The sequence below is a fragment of the Sander vitreus genome, chromosome 13, assembly GCF_031162955.1.
Source record: "Sander vitreus isolate 19-12246 chromosome 13, sanVit1, whole genome shotgun sequence".
NCBI lineage: Eukaryota > Metazoa > Chordata > Actinopteri > Perciformes > Percidae > Sander > Sander vitreus.
Window position 1 is genome coordinate 16,690,850 of NC_135867.1, and position 26,713 is coordinate 16,717,562.

The 26,713-nt window shown below is 39.4% G+C and overlaps 2 protein-coding genes across 5 annotated transcripts in view; one reads left to right on the forward strand and one right to left on the reverse strand.

Moving 5' to 3' along the window:
* Positions 1-4,938: 4,938 nt before the first annotated feature.
* Positions 4,939-8,897, forward strand: slc22a6l (solute carrier family 22 member 6, like). Its single transcript, XM_078266155.1, has 10 exons — positions 4,939-5,343; positions 5,428-5,531; positions 5,741-5,895; positions 6,026-6,194; positions 6,339-6,462; positions 6,566-6,681; positions 6,777-6,991; positions 7,073-7,181; positions 8,344-8,547; positions 8,810-8,897. Exons 1-10 carry the CDS (start codon positions 4,939-4,941, stop codon positions 8,895-8,897), a joined length of 1,689 nt encoding a protein of 562 aa, XP_078122281.1.
* Positions 8,898-12,890: 3,993 nt separating this feature from the next.
* nrg2a (neuregulin 2a) overlaps positions 12,891-26,713 on the reverse strand; it is a 50,279-nt gene continuing 36,456 nt past the window's right edge. For 2 of the 4 annotated variants that reach the window (XM_078265334.1, XM_078265331.1), the window contains exons 6-11: positions 23,942-23,965; positions 22,267-22,369; positions 21,834-21,957; positions 21,564-21,691; positions 21,074-21,295; positions 12,891-16,081 (exon numbers count right to left, since the gene is read on the reverse strand). In XM_078265334.1, coding sequence (XP_078121460.1) covers positions 15,427-16,081; positions 21,074-21,295; positions 21,564-21,691; positions 21,834-21,957; positions 22,267-22,369; positions 23,942-23,965 — 1,256 coding nt within the window. In that variant the 3' untranslated portion in view covers positions 12,891-15,426. The remainder of the gene's footprint in view (positions 16,082-21,073; positions 21,296-21,563; positions 21,692-21,833; positions 21,958-22,266; positions 22,370-23,941; positions 23,966-26,713) is intronic. The other 2 variants (XM_078265333.1, XM_078265332.1) reach the window with 1 other exon arrangement.

The following is a 26,713-nucleotide window of genomic DNA, read 5'->3' on the forward strand; positions in this document are numbered from 1 at the left end:
AAACATGAAATGGAAAACTAAGCAGAAAACATGAAACAAACTAAAACAAAAACTGACACAGAGACGAGACATGACATTCTTGAATGATTATCTTGCAGTATTTAATAATTTATTTATATTTTATAATTCAATAATGAAGACATCAAACAAGTTGAGACTACTTATGTCAGGAAAATGCAAATCAACAAAACAGTTAATGCATTTTTTTGCAAAGAGAATTATTATTGGGTAATAATTGTATTTCCAGGCATCACACTCAATAAATGGCCATTTGACCTATGCTCTACAAACCCTGTCAATGCACTTTGGTAGCCTACATTTTATTTGGTGTAAATGATTGATTTTGCCAACGATGTAAACAAATCCACTTACGGTAGACCTATAAACTGGGCTCATAACAAAGTGTGAGGACAGTGAACGTTAGGACTTTCCTGTCTCCTGTCTATCACTAGCTATTAAAATAAAAAGCCCCAAAAAAATCTTTAATCAAAAGAAAAAAAAGAAAATCTCTGGTCAAATTAGTGGACAGCAGTGACCAAGCTGCAGACTGCCTGAGCTAAGTGTTAAGTCAACATTCATCCAATATCTTTATAGACCTCAGATACAGAATAAAACTCATTACAGGTTTATATTAGCCTAAGTAAGACAATAAACACATTTCATTATCTGTATGTGAGATAACCATCAAATGGTTTCCCTTCCTCTGAAATCATCTCAGCTGAGAAATATTGAGTGTAGGCTGCTAAAATTCTGAATGAAATCTTGGGAAGGTCTTATGGGTACCAATGGGTAGCTTTAAATGAGGCAAATAATGGAACAATGTAGAGCAGAGTTCAGTGGTGCAACGCAAACAAAAAAGAGGGATGCAGGTGTTTGATAAGGCTGTGGCCCCAGCAGACAACACCAATAGCACAAGACCCAGTTTAGCAGCAAACAGGACTTTCGCACTATGTCAGTGAGGGCAGCATTCTTATCCACTGTGCTGGTGACAGGATACAGTCAGAGGAGTAAAGTAAGTCTGAATGCCAGCTGTTATCACGTTTTGTTGCAGTACAGTGCATCCACCCAGGGACTTCACTCCTTAACAATGAATGAACAACATCACCATAAAGAAATACAACTGTGTTGTTGTTTTACAGCCTTAATTATGTTTTGTTGGCACAAATGTTTACCAGGCTCATCATGACATTTTTCAGGGCTGTGCCTCTTGTTTATGGTTATTTGAATTTATTGTTAACATTTTTAAATGTACACCTGCTATTTAGGGGATTGTGAAATTTTTCCAGTCACTGAAACAACTGGAAACATCCCCATGTGGTCTGTACTGTGGATAGAAAGCTTTTTAAATGATAAATAAAGTTCTTTGAGGTGCCTGTTGGAGGAGCTGTTGCTGCCAGGTGGCAGGTGAGAGAAAGGAGTAAAACCAATCGGACCTGGTGAGACACAGTACTCTGTCCTCATATCCAGCTGTGCATCCTGTGACTTCTTTTTTTTTAATGGTTGCTTTGATGACAGTAAAACGTGGATTGATGAAGAACAGCACATCTACAAAGTATACGGCTAAGACAAAAAGCAGCGGAGCAAAAACCTCCAAACGAGAACGGGACACTTTTGCTATTACACCAAAAACAGAAATATTGTATGTTTCATACATTGTATTGTATGTTTGCCAAAAAGTCCTTAACAGTATGTGATCTTATACTGACATTCCTTATGCTTGGGGTCAGTAACTCCCTTTTGGAGCTCTTATAAACAAGCTATTATAAAGCTCCAATAACTTGTAAATAAATACATTGTAAAAGACTCATTTGGGATCAAATTCGTGTTTATAAAAATGTCTCAAAAAATCAAGATCACTAAGTATCAAGGTGAATCAAGAATGAAATCAACAACATGTGTGGCATGAGATTCTGAGCAGAGTAATAGAGATAGTGTGATGTGACTGGTTAGAATGGAGAGCAACACAGTTGTCAATGAGCCAATGATTGCTTAATGAAATACAACTTTAGTACTAAAGTACTGTAAATGATTACTGAACAATAAATGAGGAACCTGTTTGAAGTCCAACCTCTCATCAAACATCTAATAGCTCTAGATAACTGCAGAAATAAAATAAACCATAGCCTTTAAATGTTTAACTGGCACCTTCCCACACTGTAGATTCTTTATGAGTCTGTACATGGATTCTTGAATGATTCTTTTGCAGTATTCAGCCCAGAGGGAGCTGAAATGTAATAATGGAGACATCACACAAGTTTTTCACTTCACAGCTGTGTCTTGATAAAAGCGGTTTTGTCATTCATTATCATTAAGATGTTGCAAATGCTAAGGGTTGATGGTGTTGTTAAGTTGAGACCACATATGCCAGGAAAATGCAGTTCATGTCCTTAAAATATTCTTAGTACCCAACAGTTACTTAACACACAGGCTTCTAGGGACTCAGGTGTGTTGGTGGTCATAGATGATCAGAAAATTGACTTTTTCATGAGGTTGCCATTTGTGGCTTTGTGGTCCTCTAGAATAGTGGTTCCCAACCTTTTTTATTGTATGTACCCCCTCAGCCATATTGGATGGGCTCAAGTACTTCATCACCAGCAGTCATGTTCCAAATGTGTCCATTTTTAACTGATTTAAAACAGTTTTTAACACTGTTATTTAGCCTATACAAAAGTGGATATTGCTAAGTTGATAAGTTTAAGCTTGATGTTTTAATTTAAAGGCTACTTCTACCACGTATAGTGGCAGAAGCTAGATGTTTCAATTTCTATTGAAGTATGAAAAGTATGAAAACATTAATAATATCCACTTTTATACAGTAATGAGTGTTATATATTTAGAAGATACATTGGGTATCGATGAATGCTAAGTTCATCTGACAGGGCTGTGGGGGTACCTCAGACCACAAAGGTTTGGAACCACTGAGATGATTTGTAAAAGTTAATTTGTAACATTTAATGTGGAGTTAGTTACACATTTCTTTAAATATGAAATTTCAAATATTTCTTATTTTATTGCTGTCCCCTGCTGACTGCTTATTCAACCACAAAGTTACACTAGTGCAATAACTCATATTTTACAGGAGGCCCTCCCTAAGTCTTCCTCTTTGATTACACAGCTATGAGTCGTGCACAACTCTGTATTCCAGCCAGTTTAACAGAAGAGACTGCCTGAGTGAAGCAATGCAATTCCAATGGCGTCAATTCATTCACATCAAATCAGTCTGATTTCTGTCCACTTGTTGCTCATAATGTGCCCGAGCAGATTTCTTAACACTCACTCTGACTTACTACAGTACATGAAAGAACACCTGATCCTATTGAAACATGTATTTTGCATGTACTGTACTCGATGTTCTCTTGTTGTTGGTTACTCATTCAATCCCAGAATATACAAATATGGTCCTTGAAATTTGAAACATCAAAACGTATCTGGTTTAACTCTCTGAATCCTGATTTAACATTTGTCTGTTTTTACCCCTAACCCTCCACTTTATTGTTTTTTCGTATTCCAAATTTCACAAAAAGCCTAGAGCCCCCAAGACGTCTGTATGCAACTTTGTGTGTATCTTTTCTCTTCCCTTTCTTTAAAAAAAAAAAAGTAGTTCATACATATTCTGTCAAATAGCTGTACTTTTAGGGCTCAAACTACTAAACACCCTGAAGCAGGACTGATTTAAAAGAACAAATCTTTTCCTGATCCCAGTCTGGCAGCTGAAAAAACAGAAAGTTTATTGTTTTACTTTGGTGCAACTGGGGCTTCATTCAGCCTGACATCTCATGCTGATCATTACATAAATGCACATTCCTCAAAACTAATTATAAGGACGCAAAACCCAGACAGAAATGTCTCAGTTTTTTTCTCAGATGTACTCTGTAAACACAATACAGAAATATAAATTATCGCAGTGCATTGCTGTAGTTGTTTTATTTTTATTCTTGGTTCTGTTGCATAACTCTAAGTCAGCATAACTTAACTGAGTCAGAACACATACAACTGTTGTTGAATGAATTGTCATCACAGAGTCACTTATTGACTGCAATCTGTTTTGTAACACAAGGTGACAGAGGATAAGCAAGGGTCATGGTGTTGAAAACTCACATGGTGACAGAAAACATTAAAGAAACTGACAAAGAAAACACTTACCTATAAAACAAAATTACTTTAGGTTGACCTCACATTTGAGGGCATGCACAGGTGCGCACACACACGCACACACACGCACGGGCATACACACACACACACACACACACACACACACACACACACACACAGAGAGGAGCGACACATACACACAGAGACCCTCTATCACCCTATCCTTCAGTAACCAATAAAGGGCAGTCTCAGTGCAAAGAGGGCAAAGAGCTGAGCATAGTCACGTGCACAATCTTGATGCTGGAGCTCACATTAACTGAAACACTTCAACAAGATATTGTTCCTGCACAGCAAGGACTCCTGCATTCTACCTCAGTGTTCAGTGAACGAGCTACTAATACCTCAAGAGGTTTTAGTGCACTTCTAATAATCCAAACTTCTGAAAAGCCGTTGGACTTTAAACGCTGATTACCAGTGTTGACTCACCGCAGCAAGACAACATTTTTCTTTTTTTGATTTTGTGGCTATTTTAAGGACCTCTCTGGAACACTTTGCCAGGATTTTATTTAAATTGAAGGTATCATGTGTTATTTGAGTCGCCATTCTTATTTTTTTTGGGAGATATTTTATGTAATGCGAGAAGATTAAATTCAGCAAGTAAGTCTATCAATTGGTATTATTACATAACACCTTTAATATACTCTGGATAGTTTTCTCCAATATTTTTCACAGGGGCTAGAACATTATTTCTTGCACATCCAAGTGTTCTCAAGGAACGTACCAACAACAGGATCTATAGTGCCGTTAACATCAAGTCATTTTGCGGAGTTGTGCTTGTACAAAACTATGGCTTTTGGGGATCTCCTAGAGCAGGTGGGGAGCACAGGACGCTTCCAGATCCTGCATGTGACGCTTCTCTGCATGCCAGTCCTGTTGATGGCCAGTCACAACCTGCTGCAGAACTTTGTGGCTGCGGTGCCTCCTCACTACTGCAACGCACACACAAACCTGTCTCAGTCCCAGCTGAGCCCAGAGGAAACGCTGCTGATCACAGTGCCGCAAGACCAGAAAGGGAAGCTCCAGAAGTGCCAGCGTTACGTTACTCCACAGTGGCATCTCCTGACTAAGAACGGGAGCGCCGGCTCAGGGGAGGACGGAGACACTAAGGAAGGTTTGGATGTTGATCTGCAGGGATGCAGAGACGGATGGTCCTATAACATGACTGATATGAGCTCAACGATCATATCTGATGTACAGTAGGAATACATATCTTTTTTGCTTTTAACGTGTATATGTTTTTTGGTCACGTGTTAAATTGTATTCCATTTTTGTCAGTGGCATTTGGTGTGTGATCTGCGCTCTTTAAAGCAAATGGGACAAACAGTCTACATGGGAGGTGTGCTTGTGGGAGCTGTTGTCTTTGGAGGTCTTTCAGACAGGTAACATTAATCTTATCCCTACTTTATTGTGTGGTTTTTGTTACTATTAAGAAAGTTATCTGGCACAGTCAACCATGCATGTAACTTTTAAATATGAGTGAATATCACATAGGACAACTTAACTCTTGTACATGCAGTTTCCGAAAAAATAGCTACTTATTCAAGTCATATAATTTGATATAGTCTGACCAAATCCATCTGGCTCCTAGATATGGTCGACGCATCCTCCTGGTCATTTCTAACCTGCTCATGGCAGTGTCGGGAACATGTGTTGCTTTCTCAAACTCCTTCACCCTCTACTGTGTGTTCCGCTTTGGCTGTGGCATGGCTCTGTCTGGCCTGGGACTCAACACCTTCTCGCTCAGTAAGATATTTAGCTGGATAGAGTACAGTTAGTGTAGAATGACTGAACTGGATGCAGTCAACATGCATGCTGATGATAGAGTACTAATTGGACCAAAATATCTCTTGTTCTGTGATTCTTCAATTTCAAGTTGTGGAGTGGATCCCCACTCGTGTGCGAACTGTGGTGGGGACAATAACAGGTTACAGTTACACAGTGGGACAGTTGATCCTGGCAGTCATAGCCTACTTCATCCGGGACTGGAGGTGGCTAACCCTGGCTGTGTCCTTGCCCTTCTATGTTTCCTTCCTTATCTCATGGTGAGATGCCGAGTATTGAACTGCAAATAAAAGTTTGGGTTGCAACCAGAATTACTGATTAATGTTTAAAGTTGCAAAGATTTAGCGATCAAATATAAAGTTATTGTACTATTAACAAATAAACTAAACAAATATCTCACACAGGTGGTTTCATGAATCTTCAAGATGGTTAGTTATGAGTAATAAGCCCGAACAAGCCATCAAGAACCTTAAAAGAGTGGCCAATTTTAACGGACGGCATGAAGAGGGAGAAAAAATCGACATTAAAGTAAGGGAACTTTGTGTGTTTGTGTTATTGCACCATCTATATGTGCTTAGAATTCTGTATACAATAATTTTGAAACTGAGAGAACTCTCTTTTTGCATACTAGATGCTGCGAGAGTCCATGACGAAAGAGATGTCCTGTTCGCAGGGCTCCTACTCTTTCCTGGATCTGTTCCGCACACCCACAATGAGGACAATAACAATCAGCCTGAGTGCTGTCTGGTACATGTCCTGCACTGCAAACTCAGGGGCAGTTTTTAAGCACCTTCTATGAAATTGAAATTACATTGTGCATGTTTTTGTATACACTAACGTAGGTTTTCAACGAGCTTTGCCTACTATGGTCTTGCTATGGATCTGCAAAAGTTCGGGGTGGATATCTACTTAATCCAAGTGATCTTCGGAGCTGTTGACATCCCTGCTAAAGTCTTCGTAACTGTGTCTATGAGTTTTATTGGACGACGTCCATCACAATGTGGTGCTTTGATCCTTGCTGGAGTCACTATTTTGATCAACCTGCTAGTACCTTACAGTATGTTTAAACCATATTACACATCCATGGTTTACTACAGAAACAACAGAGTGATCTGATGAATGTTCCACTCCTGTGCAGATAAATCAACTACACGGACTTGTCTGGCTGTACTGGGTAAAGGTTGCCTTGCTGCCTCCTTCAGCTGCTGCTACCTTTACTCTGGAGAACTGTACCCAACCATCATTCGGTAAGTCTTATTTGGCAACAAATAAATGTTTAACATTTATTTGAAATTTATTTATTTAAAACAGTTAGTTTTTTAGGTAAATTTACCTATGTTATTACAGAATTTTATCTTTTTTATTAATGTATTTAGTTCAGTTTATTTTGTTTATTGAAGAAATCCAGTCTCTATTTATGAATGAGCCAGATGTTTCTCTACTGGACTGAGTAAATTGCTATTCGCTGAAAAATTTGAAATGTGAACATTGCTTCAGAAGTCCGCAGGCTACTCCAGTTTTATTTAGAAGATGTAATTGATTTAACAAATAGGCTGCAACAAATACATACACACATGGTGTTAAGTTGGGGCTACTTTGTGTTGAGACAGAAATAACTTAACTACCAATACCAAAATACTGCAAACTACAGCAAATGGGGGCTGGCTGTGCATTTTTGAGGGATGCATTTTCATGGATTTATTGGGACAATATTATCAACAGCAGGGGATCATGATCATGACAAACTGTGTTCTGTCCATTTTCTGATCAATTTAACTTTCACCCTTAGGTGTTTTGCAGCACAAACTATATGTTTTAATCACTTTTATGGCCTTTATTTGCTGTCTTCTCTCGTTGACAAAAATGATCATACCATAACCTTGCATGTAAATTACGAAATTCGTAGAAGGCTTCTTTTAAAAAAAAATGTGACACCAACTTACAAACAAATTTACAAAACACATTCACACATCTTTTCCTGTCAAATGTTCCATAAATCAGTAAAATGTGTGTTAAAATGTGAGATGTGACGCCAACAAGCATACCGTGTTAAAGCATCTTTTCCAGGTCAGTTATAGTAACTTAAAACCCCCTGTCCCCATCGTACGTTCTTTATATATTGAACTATAACTGCACAGTTATCTGTGAAACATAAACTTGAACATTTACTTAAGTTAAATTCAATGTCCATTTTCTAATATTTTATGCCAAGCATGCTGTACACCTTCATCAGTTTTTTCTAGTATTGCCCTTTGAAAACAAATTAACCTAACCCATTTTTAAGATGTTTCCCAAATTTGTAAAATAAAAACAGTCCGCATATGCATTGCTACTTTATTACCAGCACCACAATCACTGGTTTAAAGGAAGAGTGTAGTTATGGCTGTTTTCTCTCTCTCTCTCTCTCAGTCAGAATGGCATGGGCTGGGTATCCATGATGGCTCGTGTAGGAGCCATGGTGGCCCCTATGGTGCTTCTCACGGGCGAATACATACCTTGGCTTCCAGGTTTAATCTACGGAGGAGCTCCGATTCTTAGCGGAGTGGCTGCAATATTTCTTCCAGAAACACTTGGCTCACCCCTTCCTGACACGATAGAAGACGTGGAGGACAGGTAAGATCAAGCTCCAGCATTATATCCCTGCATGTCCCAAAACGGTACACAGGAGGGCTCTAGATCAGGCCCTTACAGTAGGTCTATCATCATGGTTTACTCAACAAACAAAAAAAGAGACTGAAGAAACTTGAAGAAAGAGAGAGAGAGAGAGAGAGAGAGAGAGAGAGAGAGAGAGAGAGAGAGAGAGAGAGAGAGCGAGAGCAAGAGAGAGAGAGAGAGACAGATTTACCCATATTTGCATTTTCTATTGTAATCACAGGGGATCTGGGAGAAGCTCCAAAATGCCACCAAAGGAAGCAATTATCCTGCAAGACACCCAGGCCAATCTCATAAAGCAGGCTGCCTGAAGGCATCTATATTGTACTCCTGATGTTTTTGCTGACATGTTAACAAAAGTAGAATGGTTACTGCTGTTTATTTGTTTGATTTCCATATAAAGTTTATTGTGTTGTATGATTGCTGGACTTCTTTAAAAAAATATATCATTACTTTATATACAATCCTGTATTTGTAAACAAAAATGTATTTTCTTCCTAATCAACACCTATGCATTTATGACTTGTGTGTGTGTGATTTTTCTTACTTACAGTCTGTTGAACCCAATTACTCAGCATTATTTCATATCAAGGTCCTATTTAAAATTGTCTGACTCACTGTCAGCTAAATTTACTCAAACAAGTCAGATGAAGAAGAAATAAATTAATGACTTAAATTTAAATACAGTAAAACCAGTGCCACCCAATGGGAGACAGAAATACAACAGCAACAGCTGAAAAAGGTAATTGATTCTGAGAAGTCAATCAATGAGTAAACCTACCTGATGTTACATAATCTTTCCCCAAAGAAAGCATAAAGTATTACTATCACACATACACCCTTAGTACTAGGGATACTAGTACTTTTTAACTTTTTAACTTTATGTTCTACATAACAACCTCTGGTGTCCCATAAATAAACGAAAAACATTTAAAATTGGGAAAACAAAAATTGTGTTTGATGCATTTGTGATAAACTGCTGGTGGTCAGGAGATTGACTTTTAAACTGGAGGAAGTTTAATAAACTGCATTAGCTAAATATTTGTATGTACATTCACTTTAAATGCTTTGAATCAATAAACAAATAAAAGAAACTTAACATTTAACAGTAATCTAATATTTCCATATTTTTGCTACGATGGATGCCTGGATCTCAAACTGCATTCCGAAGTAAAGTAAATGTTCAGCGCTGCAGTTCAGTTGCACTGCCAACTCATTCTCATAAACACCACTGTTGTATCTATAAAGTGTGTTTCTATTAAATGGGGAAATATTACTGTACACAATACAGGATACCACTCATGTCTTACAAAGGGGACTCTTCTGGTGTGTGACTTATGAATCTTGCTGTTGTGCCACCATCTATGTATATATGCTAATGTTGAAGCTAAACTAAACAATCATTGGTATATCTGATCAACTCAGAAACTATAAGCTAAAATGTAACATTAAATCTTGACCTGTATAAAATATGCATGCACACATATTGACCTGTATTTCTCACATCATTAAGATTCTTGTTCCTAAAGGTCTCAGTGTTAAAAGTATTTTTTATTTTTTTTTAAATTGTTATAATATAATATAACAATGCTCATCAAGCAGGATGTGTGTCTTGTGTGTCTGGCACTTAGCTATGACTTCAGAGAGCACAACTACCATGTGAAACAGTCTCCTTATCACTATATTAAACATATATCAGATGTTATGTGTGTACTCCTGAGACACTCAGCATATCGTATGCCAGATGAGTCAAACCGTAAGATAAAAGAGCAATCAAAATGCAGAGCAAAGCTTTCTCTAGAAATATCTACATCATAAAACGATATAAATAAAGATTTATTTTCTCATATGAACAAGTAGATTTTTTATTTTTATTTTACAGTATTTTACAATCTATGATAATCTCATATTTTTGTTACATGTACTCTGTAAACACAATAGGCTACATAAATACAAATTATTTAAGTGCATTGCTGTAGTTCTTTTACTTTTTATTCTTGGTTCTGTCAACTCTTAGTCAGCATAACTGAGTCAGAACACCTACAACTGTTGTTGAATGCAAACTGTTTTGTAACTCAAAGTGATATAGTGGAGCTGCTCAGTGGCCAGCAGATCAGACAGTGGTTGTATTGGGCAGCTTCCAGGTATAAATGTGTAACTGTGTGAATGTGACCAGGGTGATCGTGCAAAAGAGAGGCTTCCTCTCAGTGAACCTTCCCTGAATAAATAATAAAAAAAAGCAACATAAAAAAGCAAGGGTCATGATGTTTAAAACACACATGGGGACAGAAAGTCTCAGTGCAAAGAGGGCAAAGAGCTGATGTGCACACTCTTGATGCTGGAGCTCACATGAACTAATATACTTCTAAAAAAATGTTTTTGCACAGCAAGGACTCTGCATTCTACCTCAGTGTTCCGTGAGCTACTAATACCTTAAGAGGTTATAATGCACTTTTAATAATCCAAATTTCTGAAAAGCCATTGGACTTTAAACGCTTATTACTCATGTTGACACACTGCAGCAAAACAACTTTTTTATAAGGACCTCTTTCTGGAACACTGGTCAATCATAACTCACTGTACAACCCCTTCAAATAATCTGGCATTAAAGTAACCAGAAGCTAATAGACAAATTCTGTCAGCTACCGTGATACTAGGGGAATTATGATGTGTAGATAGGGCTGGGCAGCATATCAATATTATATTGATATCGATATATGAGGCTAGATATCACCTTAAATTTGGGATGTCGTAATATTGTAATATGACATGTATTGTCTTTTCCTGGTTTACAGGCTGATGATGAACTTACCTAACTGTTCAAGCTGTTCCTTTATTTGCCTTTAACCACCGTCATTATGTCCACATTATTGGTGATTATTTATCAAAAAGCTCATTGTGTATTTTGTGAAAGCACCAATTGTCAACCCTACAATATCGTCACAATATCGATATCAAGATATTTGGTCAAAAACATTGTGATATTTGATTTTCTACCAGCTCTTGTCATTATCCTAGTGTTTCTCTCTAACTTTGTCAGCTGTAGCTGCGACTTTGACTTCATGAATGTAATGGGAGACCAAATGACATGTTAATGTTTTAAGGAATGAGTTATTGGTACAGACTTCCTAAGTACTAGGAGTACTCATAGGTTTTACTTTAGAACTTTATGTCTGCATAATAACCACAGGTGTCCCATAACTAAGATAAAAATGTCACCCACTCTTTAAATATTAAACTTTTGAGTCTCACAGACTGTCTAAATAAAGCCTGCATGACTTGTAATGGCAAACTGAATCATGGGTATCTATATGTTGTCAATGAATAGGCTACATGTGGGTAAAATTGAAAGTTTTTTCTCCACTTCTAAAAGACACAGTAAAGTATAATCGACAGAGAGAGTTTCTGTTTTGAATGTTATTCCTCCTATGATAAGGGCTATGAGAAAGATTGCATTGTGTCAGACTTTGTGAACTAATTTTACAATTAATATAAGTAATGGTTAATGTATTATTTAATATGATGACATTAAGTTGCTATACTGCAATGTCAGTCTTGAAATGGTGAACTGTATTTGGAAGGATTTTGCCAGCATTGATATTCCATGTTTTTGCTAAGATGCTTGGATATCAAACAGCATTCAGAAGTAAAGTAAATGTTCAGTCAGCAATGCAGTTCCATTGCACTTTCAACTCATTCCCAATAACACAGCTGTTATATCTATACAATGTGTTTCTATTAAATGAGGAAATATTACACAATACAGGATACCACTCATGTCTTACAAAGGGGAACTCTTTTGGTGTCTCTTATGAATCTTGTTGTGGTGCCACCATCTAGTGGTGTATCTATGCTAATGCAGAAGCTAAACTAAATCATTGGCGTATCGGTATCTGATCAACTCAGAAACTATAAGCTAAAATGTAACATTAAATCTTGACCTGTATAATAAATGCATGCACACATTGATTGACATTGATTGAAGATTATTGTTCTTAAAGCTTTCAGTGTTTTTTTTTGAGGATAAGTCCATACTTTTTAAAAGTTATATAATGTACCAATGATCATCTCTCAAGCAGGATGTGTGCCTTGCGTGTCTGGCACTTACTGTAGGAGCTACGACTTCAGAGAGCACAACTACCATGTGAAAGTCTCCATATGATCTTAAACCCCCCCAATCGCTATATTAAACATATATCAGATGTTATGTGTGTACTCCTGAGACACACCATGTATTGTATGCCAGATGAGTCAAACCTTAAATGCAGAGCAATGCTCTCTCCAGAAATAACTACATCATAAAATGATATGAATAAAGATTTATTTTCTCATGTGAACAGGTGGATTCATTTTTCATTTTATTTTACAATCTATGACAATCTCCCATTTTTTTCTTTTTTTTCCTAGCATATTTCAGGAATGACATGGGGGAAAGGTTCTTTTTTATTGCTGAATGTTAAATGAAATACACTTTCACTGACTGGAAAAGAATTTTCTGCTGCTTTTTTTACCATGCACCCATCTAACCGTGACCACAAGGACATGCAGAGGAGAGGTGTTTAAACATTTCAAGCGAGGTTGGGGTGGGGGAGGGCGGGTCATAAAATTAAACAGAAGAGACTGGCAGGACATGCCTGGTAGCATCTCAATTGGGTGAGAGGACTGGCAAAGTGAAGGGAGTCTCACATTTAAACTAGAGGAGCACTGTCTTCTTTTGCATTTTTCAGACATACAAAATTAGACCCAGATGTGAGAAACTCAATGAAATATCTGCAAGTGAGCTGTGACAACCAAAGACCTTTCTCTACAACAATACCACTGTGCATTTACCATATAGCAGTTAGAATTGCAGATAAATATTTTTAAGAGTTTTTTTAACCAATAATAATCTGATAATTCAGCATATAGTTGTTTTGTACGAGAAGTAGAAACATACCAACAGTGATGAAACATCAACTGTTCTCTCTCACTGAGTCACTTTCAACGGGTTTGACATTTCTTAAATTACCTTTAAAATATTTACTTTTCCTTCAGTGGAGGACAGGGGATTTAAATGTTTAGCTTAAAAATTATCATCATTTACGGAGTAAATTTGAAATGACTAGCTCTTTCAACAAGACAAAGCAGTACACAGTACTTTTGGAGGAGACACTACCCGGATGCTATTTGACATTACTTGGAGGTGTGCATGGAACGTGGAGCGGTCTAAATCAAGTGATAAAACAATTCATGGACACAGTCATTCAATGGACACGAGCATGTGAACAAGAAAGGCTGACAACTTTATAGATGGCTGCATAATGGCTTTAAAAACTAACTCATGTAAATATGCATTTATATCATGTTATTTCATTCTACACTATAGGGATCACATTGGTTTTTCCCCACACACAACACACTACGGTCACCTCTTAGAAAATGATGTAATCAAACAGCAAAATAGAAAGTTTGCATATTTTTGCATTGTATGATCCTCCAAAGTTTCACAGCTATTTTCATGTATATTGTCTAGTATGTTCTGCACTGTTCTCCACTGAGCTGCTTCCACTTGGCTTTCCTTCTTTCTGTATGGGGGTGTTCAGGAAACTGGTAGGCTGTATGTTAACATTTAGGCCTTTATTATCTGAGAACCATAGTCTTAGGTAGACCTTAAGTTGAGGACAAGGGTGAATGGGGTTTAAAGTGGAGGGGGTAGGGGGGCATGTGGAAATCCTGAGACACTGTGTGGGCTTTAACACGAGCTACAAAAACAGAATGGACACAGAAGGATGATTAAAACATGGGATTAGGGGCTGAGTTGAGTGAAAACAGATGCAATCTTTTTGTTTTGCCATCACCTCTGATGGCAGGGGTCCCCCTGTGCCAAGCGGCTCAGTGTTTGTTGGCCTCATAACAGACTAACGTGAGGAAAACCTGCTGGGAAATAAAAAGGGACTGTGATGCCCTTTATTTGGGGCAGGCTAAGAAAGGGGCAGAATAGCTGTAAATACATCAAGCAATGACCTGCATAACATACAACCCTACAGCAGCCTTACCTGTCCACCTACATTGGGGGTCACTGTTCTGATAAAGCACTATTCTGTGAACCTCTGACACACTCTTTTTTCAGACACCAGTAGATCCACACGTTTGATGTCATCACGACACACAATGAAATTCATCTAAAAATCACAAAAACATGCAAGCAAACTGGCAAACTGACACACACAACACACAGAAACACACACACACACACACACACACACACACACACACACACACACACACACACTAGACATTAGTCAGAGGGAAAAAAGGATCTACTTAATATTTATCAGCCGTTCTATTAGAACCCAAATCATAAACCCTACAGGTGAATCATATTAATGTAAACATACACTTTATGTTGAAGTGGTTTATATTGCGTGACATGGAAGGGGTTATGTTCCAGTGGGGCTAGAATCCTCAAAGAATGCAACTTGGAAAGAAAGTAAAACAGTAAACCAGAGAGGAAAAAAAAAACATAAACGTGTATAAAAAATGAGGCGTCCATATAAGAAAGACTACAAAAAACCTCCACTGGCCCTCTGGCATCGGCATACAGCAAAAGGCACCACAATATTACTCTATTTTTTTACGTTGTGAAAAAACTGGCACATCTTTTTATGCTGTAAATCAAAATGTACATATAAATAGAGTTTTCCCTATAAAAAAGTCTTTGCTGTTAACTAGTAGACAACTTTTGCTAAAATGAAAATAAATATTTCATTTGTTTAGAATATCTGTCAGTTATATAAAATAAAAATATTTCTTATAGATGCAGGTCTATACTATATTGATTTTTGTTGATTCATTTTCACTCTAATGAGGTGTATTGTCCGGTTTGGAGCGTGAGTGTGTAAGTCTTGTAGGCATGTTCCCATGCTCACTGTGCCGCCCCGATGAGTGAGAAGTCCGACTGTCCACCGGCCTGTAGATGGTGGAGGGCTCGGCATTCATGTTCTGCATACTGAGGAAGGGCGTGCTCTCACCGTCCTCCTCTGACTCACTATCTGTTAGGCAGCTTCGAGACCCATAGTCCCGAGATGCCTCATATCCACGTGGGGCTACGTGGCCATTCAGTCTGGATCTCCGCCAGCGCCGGCTACCAGTTCCACTGGATCCACTTCTCTTTGGTTGCTCCCGAGAGGAGAGATATTCCTGGGTGGTCTCATAGTCTTCTTCTTTAGCCAGCCGGAAGGGGCTGGAGGGCAGGCTGCCCCTGCTGTCATTTAGATAGGTGCGACGCTGCTGCTGGTAGGGCTCCTGGCACTGGGCATCATGAAGGGGCACCTGGTAGCGGCGCAGCAGAGGCTGGTCATCCTCCAGAGGGTAGGGGTTGTGGACAGCAGGAGGGAGAGACATGGCATGGCTGGCATTGGGGGATGTGATCTGGAAGGTAGGCACCTGCGAGGGCAATGAGTAATGGAAATCCACTGGGGAGAGGCGGGCTGGTGACGTCAGGGCTGACACATATCTGAAGTAAATACAGAGGGGATTAAATAGTTAATTAGAGAAGAGCAAAGAACAGAAGTAAAAAAAGGAGGAGTGTACAGAAAGCAGTCTGAATGTTTAATAGGCCTTATGTTAACTGAATGAACACTGCACCTTATGTGCCAAGTTACTAGTAAGCTGTAAATGGGCACTAAAATATTCAATTCAACAGAAAAAGTATTTTTCCATACATCGATTTAACTTTGCTGTTTTGGCTGCCCTTCGGTCTATAGGTTGATCATCATGCAGACCGTACTATTCCTAATCCTCTCCCATACCTTAAGCAGCTCCTTATCTCTGCACATATATTTCAGCTATTGAGTAATGTTATGGTTCAACCTACTGAAACTTTATCCATCCTGTATAATTTTTTAATGGACTCATAGTTACGGTGGTTATCTTGGGAAGCTTTGTTCAAACATGTGCCATGGCCATGTGGGCACCATGGCTGAATGCTGAAGTCAATGTGGAGGTTCGTGACGATGCAGAATCACGGATGACTCTTAAGGCCATTTTACAGTCGCTGCAGCCGAGCTGGCACGTGCGAATGTGACGTCAAAATGACATAGATCTCGCTGGCACACCAGAATTTTGAGTATGGGACCAGAGGGCGCGCACCACTCTATTTTTTTCAGCGGCGCGTGACAAAGCGGAAACAGGAAGCATGAACGAGCTCCTGGGTGACCAGATGCCAGGACTCTCAGAGTGACCGCAAGTCTCTATTGTAAACTTACTGGGTTAAGATGAGTTTTTTTATGGCGAATGAAAGGCTTGATCCGACGAAGTAGGTCATCGAATCAAATCGAAGCATTGACGTCAATGCTGCTGCCAGTTCTGCCGTTGTTTACCTTTTTCTTCTTCTTCTAGTCCGTAAAAATAGTAAAGTCGATAGCCTGACATGCACCTCTCGAAAAATGTAACTACACGTTGCAGCGAAGCACGTCGCAGCGATGCATGTCGCTCGGCCGTTGCTTGGTAGCGTTGCATTTCCCCTGACTCATTTCTTGGTTCTCCTTCTCCATAAACATGAAATCAAGGAGAGGGTTAACTTTTCCTGCTACAGATTTCCCACCTTGGTCAGAAAACACAGGGGAGACACTTTGTTTCTCTCACTATGAACTTTAGAGCCGTCACTCTCTCACTTCTCCCTCGCTCTATCACCTACTCCCCACACACAAGAAAATGCCAGCTCGACGCACACACCAGCGCACAAGTATAAACATCAGGCCACAGAACTGTAAAACAGGCTTTAGTCAACACATCTGAAAAGCAACTTATAGTTCACTGACTGTGAATCAGAGTGTTTGTATTAACTGTTCATTGCACTGAGGAACATGCCATGTGAGACACAAGCCTGAGATATTCCCACTACACTGCTGATTCCGCTGATAATACAGAAGCTGTCACCATGATGGATGAGGTGCTTGTTACCTGGAATAATTCTGAGGGGATGTTGGTTATACAATCTGGCCCTGTATAACAACTTATTGTCCAAAGTGTTATTTGTGCATACATGCTTGTTGTATGCTGGCAATGTTGATACCTTAGAGCTCAAGCACATACAAAGCAAGACACATCTTGTCCAGTTCGTTTTTGACAATTTGTAAAGAAACTGATCATTTGCTTTAGATACTAGCCTATTTCTTCAGAGATCAAATGCCTGCATTGCATAGTCTTGTAATTTATATATTTACGTTTTTGCTGCAGCCAGCAGCTGGATTTGGACACACTGTCAGTCATGTCGTTTTGGGAATTTTAAAATACTTAACGGATACATGCAGTTATAAAGACATTGCTCCATCACTTTCATTTTGGCTCAGTTGTTGTAAAGTTTGACCTAAACTGGACATACGCTGATTTGAATATTCAACACTTTAAGTAAGCTTTTTTCAGCAATAGCAGGCATGAGTTATTATGTGTGTGAGGTCTACATCTGGTCCTAAGTGTGCTTTTTGTTGGCTTGAATGTTATGTACTTAAAAGCTGTATAGCTTATGGGACATTGTGCAGACAAAAGGTAGGCAGGCACCAATTGGCTCATCCAGTTACACCTTTGCTGCAGATGATCTGAGGTCACTATGCACACTGATCCAGGGTTTGCTTCTAAACTGCACACCTTTTTCTAATAAATGTATGTTTAATGCATTTGACCTATCCACTTTTTGTCTATGAGACGGAAAAGGCAGCTTCATCCATGCAGCCTGTGCACATTTTGCACATTTAAATAGAGGATACTTGGGCTGTGCTATGACACACAACTACAACTACTTTTAGTCTGTTTAAAAGTAGTCTCAGGAAAAAGGATGTCTGCTTTGTGGCCACCTTAGCTCAGTTTCTGTGAGAGTCTACCATCTAAATGTCCACGGGATATTATGTTGTTTGACTGACTGGGCACTTTTTCTTCAAGCCTACTGCTTACAGTAGCATCCATTGAGCTATCATTGCATGGTATCTTTTCTAATGATGACCCATCTGAAATGGATTGGCTGATGCTGAGAATAATCAAGGTTCCATGAAGAAAGACATTGGGTTAATACTGGTTCTGAAGACTTTAAACAAAGGTGAATGAGGGCCTGTGTATAAGCTATAAAGGAAAGGACGACGTCATGTATGGTGACTTTAACATGTTTTTTTTCAATTACAGGTTCAACAAAGACAGACTTCCTCTACCTAAATGGGCCTTTCCTCAAAAAATATGTGTACCTTTAACAAAAATTCCTAACCAACTGTTTTTATGGGTGTTGTGTTGATGCTAACGTACACTCCATAATTTTAGTATAGGGCCCAGTAGTGCTCCTATATCCCCAAATGTCCTCTGAGCTAATGCAGGCTTGTTGAGTTATGGATGCTTAGCTGTGAAATGTGTTGGAATTCAAAACATGAGCAGTGAGCAGAGAGAGCATTTTGGGATTTGTAGGATCACTATTGGGCCCTATAACAAAAGCAGGGGGTGTATCTTATAGGCACTTAAAGGTCCAATATGTAATATATTTACTGTAATAAATCCAAAAATGACCCCAATGCATCATCAGATATTAAGGAAACATGCTAAGTTGAAATACTATCTTTTCTGACAACAATGCTAATGCCAGTATTTTCTGGAATTCTGAAATTTCCATTCAGTGACGGAATTTCTGTTTGTGTTTTGGCCTGTGTGTTGTTATCAACTGCCCAGTTTGTCAGCCAGGCCGGGTTGCCAGATATACCTGTAAAAACGTAAACCCAGCGCGCTACAGCTGTAAGGTTAGTACAGCCATAAAAGCAGCAAACAAACAAACAGGATCAACAGATTATACCTGACAAAAAAAACGGCATGTTTCTAATAGTTGCGTGACCAGAGACGTAACAAACCCATCTGGGTAAATATTGGAGATGTATTTGAAAGATGGAGACAGCTTAGAGCCCAAAAGGACGCAGAGTTGGCTAATTTCCTCCTGAACAGGTAAGCATTAGCTTCAGGCTAATTTATCACAGCTGCTAGGGACGGGCATTTTATGTCATTTCAACATTTGTGTAGCTACTCACATTGAATTATATAGCTAGAGTACTCGAGTTGGTTACTCGCAAAAACAATTGAGACACAGCCAGTGAAGTGATCCCGACTGGTCCTGGCTAACGCCGCCATGCTAACCCTGCTAACTGCTAACGTTACCGGATGACCAGGCAAGCAGCCACGGCTGTTTACAACGTGTAGCCTGTTCAGCGGCAGTAGCCGACAACGGTGAGATATTTGAAGCCAAGAGATGGAGGCTGTAAATCGGAAAGAGAGGACCGTGAGTTTGCAGTGTGTTTAGCGATTGTTGCCATAATTCTAAGCCAATAAAGTGTGTTCAGTCGGGTGGAAAAGGACGGCAAGGTAGTGGTATTTTTAGCGGTTCCTATCGTAATTCTAAGCCGAGGAAGTGTGTCTGTCTGGCGTGTGGAGAGGATGGCGAGGTTGTGGGATTTTTAGCAGTTCCTACAGTAATTCTAAGCCAAAAAAGTGTGTCTGTCAGTTGGGTACAGAGCTCCACGTGAGCACGGGCTTTTATGACTGTCAATATAGCCAGCATCTAACGTTAGCTACTCCGCTGTGCTGTAGAGTAATGTCTGGCTATGTGAGACAAGCGTCTAGTAACATTGTTGTGGACGCTGTGGTCTCAGCCTGGCAACCAACGTGAACTTCGAGTCTGGGGAGGAGGGGGCGGGGGAGACGACTCTCTCCAGTATTTTGAATTCGTACTGCAGTAACTATTGTCAACACTAGCTGTCAGTATTACATATTGCACCTTTAAAAAGCAAGTTCAAATTCAGGCCATGGGTGACATTAAGTACGTGGAAGACCTGAAAGCACATTATTTAGAGTGAATCAATGGCGTTTGAGCAGTCAAGTTCTCGTTCGTGTTAAATGAGCACTCGAAATATGCGTGTTTGCCATCTTGCCCAGAGTCACATGAGAAGATTGATATTTCTGTGCCTTCAGTACGGAAACAGGCGCAGGACAAAGATAGACAGGTTTGGAGTTTTTGAAAGTCATATTCCCTCACATCTGACAGACCATCTAATGGCTTCTTCCTACTTCTAGTCTTTGTGCTAAGCTAGGCTAAATTCATCCTGGACCTTTCTCTGTGACGCAAAGATCAAATTGTCTCTGGGCAAGATGGCAAATAAGTGTATTTCCCAAAATGTCACATTGTTCCTTAAGGAAAACTAAAGTGAACTTTTGCTTTACCCAATCAGAATTACATACTGGCCAGGGAATAATGCTACAGTAGCTCTATGCACAGAGTTCCCAATTGAAATAAGCACTGTTTTTCACTCTTGCCTACCTTAGCGTATTTCATCATCATGCCTGCTGTGTGTGAGTTTCCACTGTGTCTCTCAGAGTGCCCTGACTGGCCTCTCGAGGCTGAGAGAGAACCAGCAGAGAGAGGAAACTTCTCAAAATGTTAAGGACAAACCCAGTGCCATATCCGCCACACAGGCCTGTTTCCCACCTGTCGCTGTGTGGAGAGTCTCCCAGCGAGTCGAAGGAGTCTCCATACTGCAGACCCGGCCGATGAGGGTCAGAGTAACCACAGTGTGCAGCGCGCCGGGCCCGTGCCTCCATGCACGCAGGACTGCTGCATTTACTGGTCCCCACGGGTGATGACATCATTCCCGGCGAGTCAGAGAGGATGCTGTCAGAATGTTCCAGGCTCCATGTCCGTTCCTCATGTCTGACAAATAAAAAAAGGTGTTAACATGCACACACCCCAGCATGTCCCAGTGTGATTCTTTTTTTCTATCCTTTCTTTTTTTTTTTTTTAAAGAAGTATGCCTTTTGAAAAATAAGCTTACCAATCGATTCTCCTGTTTCCAGAGGCAGAGAATTTAACCAATTAACCAAATGAATCAGTTGCTTTGGGGGAGATTTTTATAGAAGACGATAGTGCTGAATGTGATAGGCATGAAGGCAAACACACATACTGTATGGTGCATGCTCACCTGTGAGTTGATGAATGGGCTCGTGTGGAAGAGTTGTGAGATCTGGAAGAGGCATGACTGGCAGGGAGCGATCCCTCTGTTGCAGGCCGTATGACTCGTTCAGTTGCAGGGATATTCTTTGATATGTACTGTGTGGGGGAAAATGGATTTGGCAGATGGAAAAATGTGACAAAAAGACAAGCTTTGATTATGTAACTAAACAAAAAACCTTTTGGTGTACATCTGTGTTCGTTTACTTTAATAATGTTAGGAATCCTTTCAGAAACTCACATCTACCATAGGGATTTCCTCTGGGCCTGGTCCTGGGTGATTGGGTCCGTTAGCAAGGTTACGATTGGGATGTTCTGGACACATGTTTTGTCGCAGATGATTGTGCATCTTCTTTCTTTGTTTCCTGTTGAGCAAATCTCGGTCATTCTCTCTCACCCTTTTTTATGCTTTAAGTAGTGATTGAACATTATGCCTTTTTTACTTGATGTAAGAACTACTGTATATTTACAATTGTATCTGCAATATAAAAAGACTACATTTGAAGATGGTAAACAGAGTATTCTATTATTCCCACCTATGGTGCATATTACAGGTGCTACAAAAAGTACGTGAGCAGCTTGAGTATACAGTTATTCTTTAATAAAATACAAGTGGTGATAGAAATGTGAAAAGAAAGGCAACATGAGCTGATCCATTTATCAGCAGCACTTACTTGGTTTTACAGTAGGCAACCACACACACGATGCCCACCACCAACAGAGCCACACAAATACCCGTGATTGTCAGGACTCTTTTCTGGTAGAGTTCCTCTGCCTCTGTCAACATCACACCCACAAGTACACAGATGCACCAACACACACCACACAGAGAGAGAAATAACAGGAAGAAAAAAAATTAGTGTCTTGAAAGTGCAGGTTCCCACATTTTTAAATCTACATTTCTTTCTACTTAGCTACATTTTCTACTCAACTAAATCCTGAGCAGTATGAAGCTTCATCTTCCCTTCCCTGACAACTCACTTCACAGTCAAACCTTTCCTTGCACATAATCACAAATACAACAGATGCTGTTGCCGCCTGTAAGGCGCTGTGGGTGGGGGCAGGGGCTCAGCAAGAGTTAGACTGATCTATTAAGCAACTGTATTCTCAAAAAGTAGATGAGTAGAACCTGCAAACTGCAGTATAGCATGTTGGAAATTTGGCATGATCTTGATCAACAATCTCATTCACTCATAGAAGTCTTCATCTGCTCAGGCATTCAGTAAGCACAATTATAAGATCTTATTTTACAATCATTTATGAACAAGTGAATTTTGAAAGGAAATATAAATAAATATAAAACTGGAGATATCTTGACTGGTGCTTTTTGCTTTTCCAGAGAAGAGCTTGTGTGAGGTTGAGGTAGACTCTTTGTGTCCCTAGAGAAAATGATGGAGCAAAGAGATGTGTGGTGTGTTCCCTGATAAATAATGTAATAAAAATGAATTGAATTTGTAGTCCTTTTATCTGAAGGAGCCATTTTACATTGGCATACCAATTTGTGTCAAGGTTCTGACACCGTAAATAAATCATATTCATAAATGATATTGGTGCTGGTATAACAGCACAATGTCCTCATGATCCAGTACTTAAATGTACTTGTATAATTGCATGACCTGTGAAAAGACGCCTTTAGCATTCTTTCTACATTTTCAACCACTAAAGCACTTTTCTGGAAAAAGTAGCAGAAAACAAGAGCTAACAATGAAGGAGGATGATAGATAGGGGCAGATAGAAGAAAAACAAGACTGTAGGTTCTAAATATAGCATTGCATGCTCACATCACAGCATGTAGTCCTTATAGGATAATTCAAACCAGTAACACAGGTATATATTTTATACTTCAAAGTTACATTTCAGCTATGCTTACGGCGGGGTGATGCAAGAAACATGGACAAGATCACACATAAATAAAAGGAAAGAGATTGCATATCAAAGGAAAAGACAGACACTAGAGACTAAAAGGATTGGATAGAGTTGAAGATTGAGGAAAGACATCTGGTAACTAAAAACATGATACATCATGCTTGTTACAGATGGAATGAGAAACCACAAATCAGGAAAATATGCTACTGTGAGTGAGACAGAACCTAAGTTAATTAATAGTTCTACTTTCCATTGCATGTATGAGAGGTGCAGGTGATGATATCCATGTTAATGATTGATGGATGAGCAGTTGCATAGGCTGAGGGTTTGTCATTATAATGAGTTATGGTATGATCGGTTGAGAGATTGATTGGTTAATCGAGGGACGATATGATTAACAGACAGAATGGGAGCAAGTCAAAACGAAGGACATCTATTTAGTAGCTATGCTAGGACTGAGAGTCAAAATGGATTGTTCCATACCCATAAATTCAATCCCAAGATGCTCTGCCATTGCAGAGGGTTGACAGTTGGAAGAACAACAAAAACAAACAAAAGACCAGGTTAAGAGAGTGGCACCTTCTAACATATAGTGGAGCAACCAAAATAGGCAATATAGCAACGGAGACAACAAACACTTGTCAGTAATTGTCAGCATGACGCGGTCAGTGACATCAAAGGCGAGAACACACTTACAGCATGCAACACACACTTCAAACCACACTACACAAAACAGCTACACAACTACAATTTTAAATTTTAGATTTTTATGTCTAATATAATCAAACTACAACATGTATTGAGTTTAACTCTGGATCGTCCTCTTATGTGTCTATCTACTGTATGTCTCAACACAGTCTGCTTGCTTTCATAGGAGGCACCTCACTTCTACATTTTGAAAGTGATTTTTGAAGGTTTCAGTTTTGCAGAGAGTGCAATTTCATTACATATCCAAACAAAATCTCCTAATGGGAATAGCAAACATAGCTACACTGTCATCTCCAGAACACACCCATCACATGAACAGGCAAGTTAGAAGGAGTTTATCTGTACAGTATCGGAATAATCACCCAGAAAGAAGAATTATAGTTGGACTTTATATTATATGGCAGAGTGAGGCCATAGGGAGGCTGCACCAGCCAGCTGAGTCTATATCTCTGGCAGTGCACTTGCTGAAGCAATTCCCAGCTGTTCTTATGAAAACATGCTCTTGTTAAGCCAAGCCCTTATGGCTGAGGAGCAGAAGCCATCCTCCTTCTCTTTGGTATCTCCTGGGGATGGGAGGCGCCCCTCCAGGAGGCGGGTCTTTAAGTATGGAATGGATTTGTGTGTGCGTGTGTGTGTGTGTGTGTGCGTGCGTGCGTGAGTGCGTGCGTGCGTGTGTGTGTGCGCGCGCACACATGTGCCTGCTCTTTGAGAGAAAATGTGATTTATTCTCCTTAATTGAGAAGAGAAAATGTGAAATATGTGAGAGGCCATTAGCGAAAGTTGTTTGCCAAGAAAACAAAGCTCACTTTAAAGGCTACATCCAGCACATCTATCATGTCTGAATGTGGCTTTCATAAACCTGATTTCTACTATAGATCTGCATTTTTGAACCAATGAGATATTACATCATACACTGAGAGGAGGCTTAATCTTTTCTATTTGAAATTACACCCTTTAATTACTGTAAGTTTAGAGGTGATGCCTTAAATACAAAATTACAAGTCTTCATTACTCTGATTGTTTTGTCTTTCTTTTAAATCTTCTTTTAAGCCTATGAATAGTCAGGTAATTGATTTGAACCTATACGCGTGTAAACAAAGTAATCAAATTAATCAAAGCCTGGTCTGCGTTACAGTAATGTAGCTGGTTGAGAACTGGAAATGAATGCTGTCCTTGATTTAGTTGCACAGCTGCACTGAAGTAAGACAGAATGCAGAAAAGAGTGTAGGGAAAAGAGCTCCAACACACCACTGTCTGCCAAAAAACAAGTAATTTCAGCACAGTGCATTACGACTTAATGTGAGATGAAATTACTTGTAGTTAAGAAGGGGGTTTTCACATTGTACTCTGAGCCAACATACAACAAACAGTATGTGTAAGCTCTACAAGTAAACTACAGGGATGAGACTCTGTAAGCAACATCAGGCAACTCCAAAAGCAGATGCAGTTAGTTATTTAACTTAATTGTAAATGTTACATTGAATTGCAACCATATGGGCTTGCAAAGACATGATGCTGACAAATATGTTTTAAGATACCAGAAGATTCTTTGCTATTATCTTACATGAATTATAGACTTTGTGTTTACTCCTTTATTATTAAACTGCTCATATTATGCTTTTTCCCTTTCCTTTATTGTGTTATATATCTTTTTTGTGCACGTTATAGGTTTACAAAGTGAAAAAGCCAAAAGTCCACCCCAAAAGGGACTTACCATCTCCAACAGAAAACACTGTTCACAAACTGCTCCAAACAGCTCTATTGTAGTCCAGCCTTTACTTCCGTGACGAACGTCACTTTGTAACACACGTTATAATGCTCGCCTAGCTGCTAGTATGGCACGCCCTCATACTCTGCTTCTGACTGGGTAGTAGTCCTTACCTAGCTACCGCGGATGTGCAACTCCCAACAAAGATGGAACAGAAGTGTGATGCCTCACTCTGTAGCTAAAACGGAGAGCTTAACACACAGGGTGAAAAGAGGAGCTGCAGCAATGTGCAGTACAACAAAAATGTGGTGCTTTTTGAAAATTAAACCATGTAAACCTATTCTGATATAACCTCTAAATATAATTATGAAGCTGAAAATGAGCATAATATGAGCATTTTAAGATACACTATCTTAACCTCGTATATGTTCTCTTCTGAGAGTCCAGGCCACATTAAATCTCAGTTGTTTATGTTTCATTCATGCCAGGTCACTCCTTTTAATATCACTTGAGATTCTTTAGAAGTAATCAACCAACATGTAATAGTGGATGGTTTTCAAATCGAAAAACCTTAAGGGCAAGATCTATCAAGTTGTACTTTCCACAAAGCGTCATCTAATTTTGGCATAGTATTGCAGCTGATGAATGTGTTTTTAGATGTTGCCATGTGGAGTGGTGCAGGGGTGGCATCTCTTACCCCAGGCAAAGCTGGTTTAACACGCACTCCAGCTCAGCACATTAACTCTATGCTGAGGACAACTGCTGTGAGAGCACCATTTTGTCACTAATTCTGAAGCAATGTTTGCAACAAACGCAAATTGCAGAATGTTCAGGTATGG